The sequence below is a fragment of the Gekko japonicus genome, unplaced genomic scaffold, assembly GCF_001447785.1.
Source record: "Gekko japonicus isolate JY-2015 unplaced genomic scaffold, Gekko_japonicus_V1.1 scaffold1882, whole genome shotgun sequence".
Lineage (NCBI taxonomy): Eukaryota > Metazoa > Chordata > Lepidosauria > Squamata > Gekkonidae > Gekko > Gekko japonicus.
Window position 1 is genome coordinate 29,626 of NW_015172063.1, and position 5,579 is coordinate 35,204.

The 5,579-nt window shown below is 49.0% G+C and overlaps 1 protein-coding gene across 1 annotated transcript in view; it reads left to right on the forward strand.

Moving 5' to 3' along the window:
• Positions 1-3,988, forward strand: part of SLC44A4 (solute carrier family 44 member 4) — a 33,107-nt gene extending 29,119 nt beyond the window's left edge. Inside the window, exons 12-15 of the mRNA XM_015420797.1 lie at positions 333-406; positions 531-696; positions 2,061-2,145; positions 3,525-3,988. Coding sequence (XP_015276283.1) covers positions 333-406; positions 531-696; positions 2,061-2,145; positions 3,525-3,625 — 426 coding nt within the window. The 3' untranslated portion in view covers positions 3,626-3,988. The remainder of the gene's footprint in view (positions 1-332; positions 407-530; positions 697-2,060; positions 2,146-3,524) is intronic.
• The last annotated feature ends 1,591 nt before the right edge of the window (positions 3,989-5,579 follow it).

Sequence of the window (5,579 nt, forward strand, 5' to 3'; positions counted from 1 at the left end):
ATATTAGGCCACACCCCTGACAGCACAGCTCATTAGCACATTAGGCCGCACCCCCATGTTACCAGAAATGTGGTCATCCAGCCACACCCACCTTTTGCTTCTTATTCTGTTTACCTTGTTTGTTGTCAAAACCCAGGGCTTTTTGCATGTTAGGCCACACATCCCTAATGTAGCCAGTCCTAATGAGTTCCTGCTGTTGGGTGTGGCCTATTATGCTAGTGAGTTCCTGCTGGGCGTGGCCAACTTGGGAGCCAGCCGGAACTCCGTTCCTGTGCGTTCCTGCCCCAAAATAGCCCTGGTTTTGTCTCTCTTGAAATCATTCCTTGCTGTAGATCGCCATTTACGGAAAGAACTTCTGCACGTCGGCGAAAAACGCCTTCAAGCTCCTGATGCGGAACGTGGTCAGGTAAGCCCGCTGATGGGTGGGGGGGAGGGGGAAGCTGCTGCTCAAAAGCAAAAGCCGAGAGCAGACGGGGCTGAGTGGGGGTGAGGTTGCCCTGGGTTCAGTACCGCTCTTTGTCTCCATGCAGGGTGGTGGTCCTGGATAAAATCACTGACCTGCTGCTGTTTTTCGGGACACTATTGGTGGTCGGTGGAGTGGGAGTCCTCTCGTTCTTCTTGTTCACGGGACGAATCCCGCTTGGAGTCTTTCAGCTGCAGTCTTCTCAGCTCAACTACTATTGGCTGCCCATTCTGGTATGTAACCGTCACCGTTCTTTGGGTCTCCGGGACTGTTTTTCTCTCCTCGCAGCATCATTTCCCCCCTGGTGGTTCTAAGGCGGGAAGGGTCATTGTGCCTCATCCAGTGGGGCAGCTGAGAGGCCAGAAGATGTCTCTCACTGACTGAAACATGGCCCTGATTTTCGTTTTAGAACCAGCTCGCTGACAGGAGATTGCAGAGTGCAGGGGGTGAATGCTGGCTGCCCCATAGGCAGGGCCAATTGCTTAACAGTAGAAGACTGGATTAGGGTTTTTATTGTGTTGGTTTTAAATGTGTTGTTTTTAGTTATGATTTGTAAACCACCTTGAGCCATGAGGAAATGTGGGATATAAAACATTTTAATTAATGAACGGGTGATTTTACCAGCTTGCTGTGTTGGTGTAGTGGACTCTGAATATGGGAGAACCGGGTTTGATTCCCCACTCTTCCACATGCAGCTGCTGGTGTGACCTTGGGTCAGTCACAAGTTCTCTCAAAGCTGTTATCTCAGGAGCAGTCCTCGAAAGAGCTCTCTCAGCCCCACCTACCTCCCAGGGTGTCTGTTATGGGGAGGGGAAGGGAAAGGAGATTGTAAGCTGCTCTGAGACTCCTTCGGGTAGTGAAGGGCGTGGTATAAATCCGATCTTCTCCTCCTCCATCACCACCACCATCATTTATGGCTTAAAAGAAGACATTTTGACCCCCAAAATTGCAGAGATTATCAGCAATTCCCTACAAACGGGTAGCCTTTAAAAATGACTGTATTTGTTGCATTTTTTTAACCCCGTTCTTACTCTGAGGAGCTCAGAAGAAGCATTCCTGGTGACAGAGGAAGGGAAGACGATTGTGAGGCGCTTTGAGACTCCTTCGTGTATCGTGTAGTGTAAAGCAGGGTATAAAAACCAACTCTTCTTCTTGAGGGCAGGCATGTGCTATGAATTCTTTTCAAGTTATTGTGGCAAAATGTGAGCTCTGTTGATTTTATCAGAGTTGCGTGAAGTCGCAGCCGATTCACGGGGCTTTTGAGGCGCAATTTGGTTTGCCCTCGCCTGCCTCTGCAGAGCAGCCCTGATGTTCCTTGGTGCTCTCCCCTCCAAACCCTAACCAGGGCTGGCCCTGCTGAGCTTCTGAGATCAGATGAGACTGGGCCAGCCTGGGCCAACCAGGTCAGGGAAAACAGACACGGTTCTCACTATTTTATCCTCACAACAACCCTGTCATGTAGGCTTGGTTGAGAGAGAGGTGTTAGGTTGAGAGAGGTGTATAATCAACTGTCAATACATTTAGTATGGAAGTCCTCACTCCCCCCACCCACCCATTCACTCTGTGTTTTTCCTCTCTCTCTCTCTCTCTGTTTCAGACTGTGGTGGTCGGTGCCTACCTCATTGCCCAAGGATTCTTTAGCGTCTACAGCATGTGTGTCGACACCCTGTTCCTCTGTTTCTGTGAGTATCTTCATCATCTTCACAGACGCAGGTGGTGTGCTTCTCTCTCGCCTTTCTTCCACCGCTGAAGTCAAGGTGGCCTAACCCAAGGTTCCCAAGAGGTTTCCTGCGCAAGCACCAGCCAGCGCTTTTTGGCACCTCTTGGCCCTCACGTCAGTATACAGTTGGGCCTGACACGAAGTCTCTCCTGTTTACTTCTTTGCGGTCCCCGTGCGTGGCACCAGTGAGCTTTGCTTCCATGCAGGAAAATGGTTTTTGGAAACTTCCAGAGTTATAATTTAGGGGTGAAAAGGTTCTCCCCCCTCAGAAGCACAGCTTGGAATCAGGCATGCCAGCAGGGAGAAGCTGCAGCTTGCGGCTCAGTTTCTGGTCCGGTGGCACCTTTAAGACCAACAAAGTGTCATTGCTGGTATAAGCTTTTGTGGGCACGCACACTTCGGAAGCTTATACCCGGAATAAAACTTTGTTGTCCTGTCTCCATAGGGTATAATGGAGGATCATGGGCATTTGGGGCTTGGGGGGGTGTATGAGTCTGGGGTCATCCTCCCCTGTCGTTTCACCTCAGGGGCGAGCTAATTCAGACCTCCAGACAAGTAGCAAGATCCTCTCCTCTCGAGTAGGTCTCCAGTCCCTGGGTTCCCCTCCCGGGATGAAAGGAAGCTCTCACTGATTGCACCGTCCCACACACTTGCTTTCTCCAAAAGTCAACGTATCTTTATTTAAGAGGAGCAAAGATAAAAAAAAGCACAGCTCCAGAGATAAAAACACCAGGAGAAATAATAATATTTAAAACACTGAGGCAATGTACTGAGTGGGCTGAAGGAGTAGTTCTCAAGCCGCTAGAACGGAGACAGTCCTGAGCAGGACGGTGCTGAGAAGTTGTTCTCAACAGGAGGTTGGCAAGGCTATAACCAGGAGAAAAGGAGAACGAAAAGTCCTTTATCAGAAAGCCGCCTCGATGGAAGAAAACTTGCTTTTTTTCTCCTGAACTGTTGTCTCTGTTCCACTGCCGGCTTGGTCAGTAACGGTGTGTCAATTAGCTGCAGGCGCTGCTTGAACAATTGCCAAGTTTTCTTATATCCTCCGTAAGGGACCCAGATGGTATTTTGCTTCAGCAACTTAAGGGGGACGCACCACAATACCAAATAATATTTCTATACAGGTGGGTGCTGTTTGGTGAGCTGGAGGCGCACCAAATTTTCAGCATAGCTGCTGGTGCCTCTCCTCAAAAAACCCTCCACGTTTCAAAAAGATTGGGCCAGGGGGTCCAATTCTGTGATCATTGTTCTGCACGGGCCCAAAACCCACTAGTGTGATGTACAGATGAACCACTTGAAGAACAGCAGTTAAAGGTAAGCAACCTGTTTTCTCCCCTGTAGTGGAAGACCTGGAACGCAACGACGGCTCCCTGGAGAAGCCATACTACATGTCCAAGTCCCTCATGAAGATCCTCAACAAGAAGAACAAGAAATCCAAATAGGATGTGCAGAAATAGTGCTAGAAACTGTTGGAAGCTCATCTACTCACAGAACTGGTCCACATCATTTCTCGCCCAAACCCACTTCCTGTCTGCCATGACTGGATTTTAGGCCCCGTGCTATGTCAGGTAATAACTGAATATATCTCTTCCTCCTCATCCCGCCACTCCAGTTTATCTTGAAGGCTTTTGGGGCCTTGCACTCGAAGGCTGGACAACGCTGGCCCCATTTTGTTCTGCGCAATGGCAGCCATATTTGTTTTCTTACCATGGTTCAGAATGCAGCAGAGAGGTGTGCCTTTAATTTACCAGCCATGCTTTTTAGAACCACGCAGAGACCGCAGTAGCCATAATGAACATTTTGCTCTTGCCACTCTCTAAGTATATCTATATTTTTCGAAGCCTCTGGTGGCCAATGTTTTCCGTTCCTCCCCCCTCAGCATTAGATACATCACTTCACTCCCTGCCAATGCCAATTCACCTGCCCTTCCTTCCAGACTGCTGATGCTTGACTACCTATCTTGTCTTCCAATCCCTCTCCTTCACCACAAGGAACCAAGAGGTCATCGTCCTTCCCCTTGGTTATTGGGTCAAGCCGGCCTCATCCATTCCACTGAGGTGTATTGAATCTCTGGCTTATTTTGCACGATGTCCTAAGAGCTGTTGACTTAGTGAAGCTACGCAGGCCTGGCCTACAAATACAACCCCAAATGAGGCCCTGAGGCAGTGAACTGTGTATCCATTTGGACTGCAGACGAGGGCACCAATGATCTTTTTTAAATGTTTCCCCCATGTAAAAATTCCCCTGCAAGCCAACAAAACAAACGAAACCAGCCCATGGGAGAGTTTGTGGCTCAGCCCCGTTATCTGCTGTGTTCATCTTTCTGTGTGAAGAGACTTTTTGACATGGGGCGACATTTGAAAAACGACCCCTTCCCTCGTTGGAAATGGCAGTCCATTTGAGTGTTCCAGGTTTCTGCCACCTCATTTTACCTTAAAGTGTAGACCAGCCCAGGTCATCTCCGTACAAGGACGGTTCTGCCTGGCTCAACTTTATTTCTGATCTCTGTGACCTTATAGTTAAAATACCAATGGGCTTTTTTTTTTTTTGGGGGGGGGGTGTCTTTGCCATTCCCTGAGTCAAAACAAGTGACCAGGAACCGGCAGGGAGTCCCTTCTAAAGTTTAGCAAGAGGGAAGGACAGTCCGTTCTAGTTGCGCTGAGTGGTGGCCTTCTCGTTCCCGATTATTTTCATTGGGGAGTTGTGGCGATCCTTTCCCAGCTCACTTCCCAATGTCACTCTTTGTCCATGCTTAGAGTTTCCATATAGCCTTGGTCCCAAACCAAATTTTCTGTCAGCCCTGATGTTTTTGTTTTCCTATCCACACTTCTGATTTGCCTCCCGGCCACACAGGTTTTCGATGGCCCGGCCTGCCCCTTTTTATAACACGTAGCGACCGTCTGGTTCGTGGTACAGAACTCGATCAACACAGGACCCCCTTTTATATTATCAAAGGCGGCTAAAAACGTACTGTACATAGATTTTTTTCTTTCTGTACAAAGATTAAAGACTATTTTATAGGAGATACAAGAATTATTAAAACTGATTTTAAGTAAACGGGACTCTTCCTCCTTCATGCACGCTCCACCTTCACTGCTAAAGTTTGCGTAGACAGGAAGCCGGAACCTTCCCCAGCTGGCATTTTGTTAGGAGACGTCATAGCTGCCCAACTGACTTTGCGTCAGTTTGTAGAATGCCTCTCCTGTTGCCTGCTTTGTACAGAATAGGGTTGCCAAGTCCTTTTTCTTCCGCGGTGGGGGGCTCCCAGACGGCGTCTTGAGCGTGTGCGCACGCCGCATGCACATCAGCCGGAGGTGACGTGATGACACCGGGCACGCTGGGGGCGGGGCCACAGCCATCTGAGGGGGAAACATAGAGTTTTCCCCTCAGATGGCT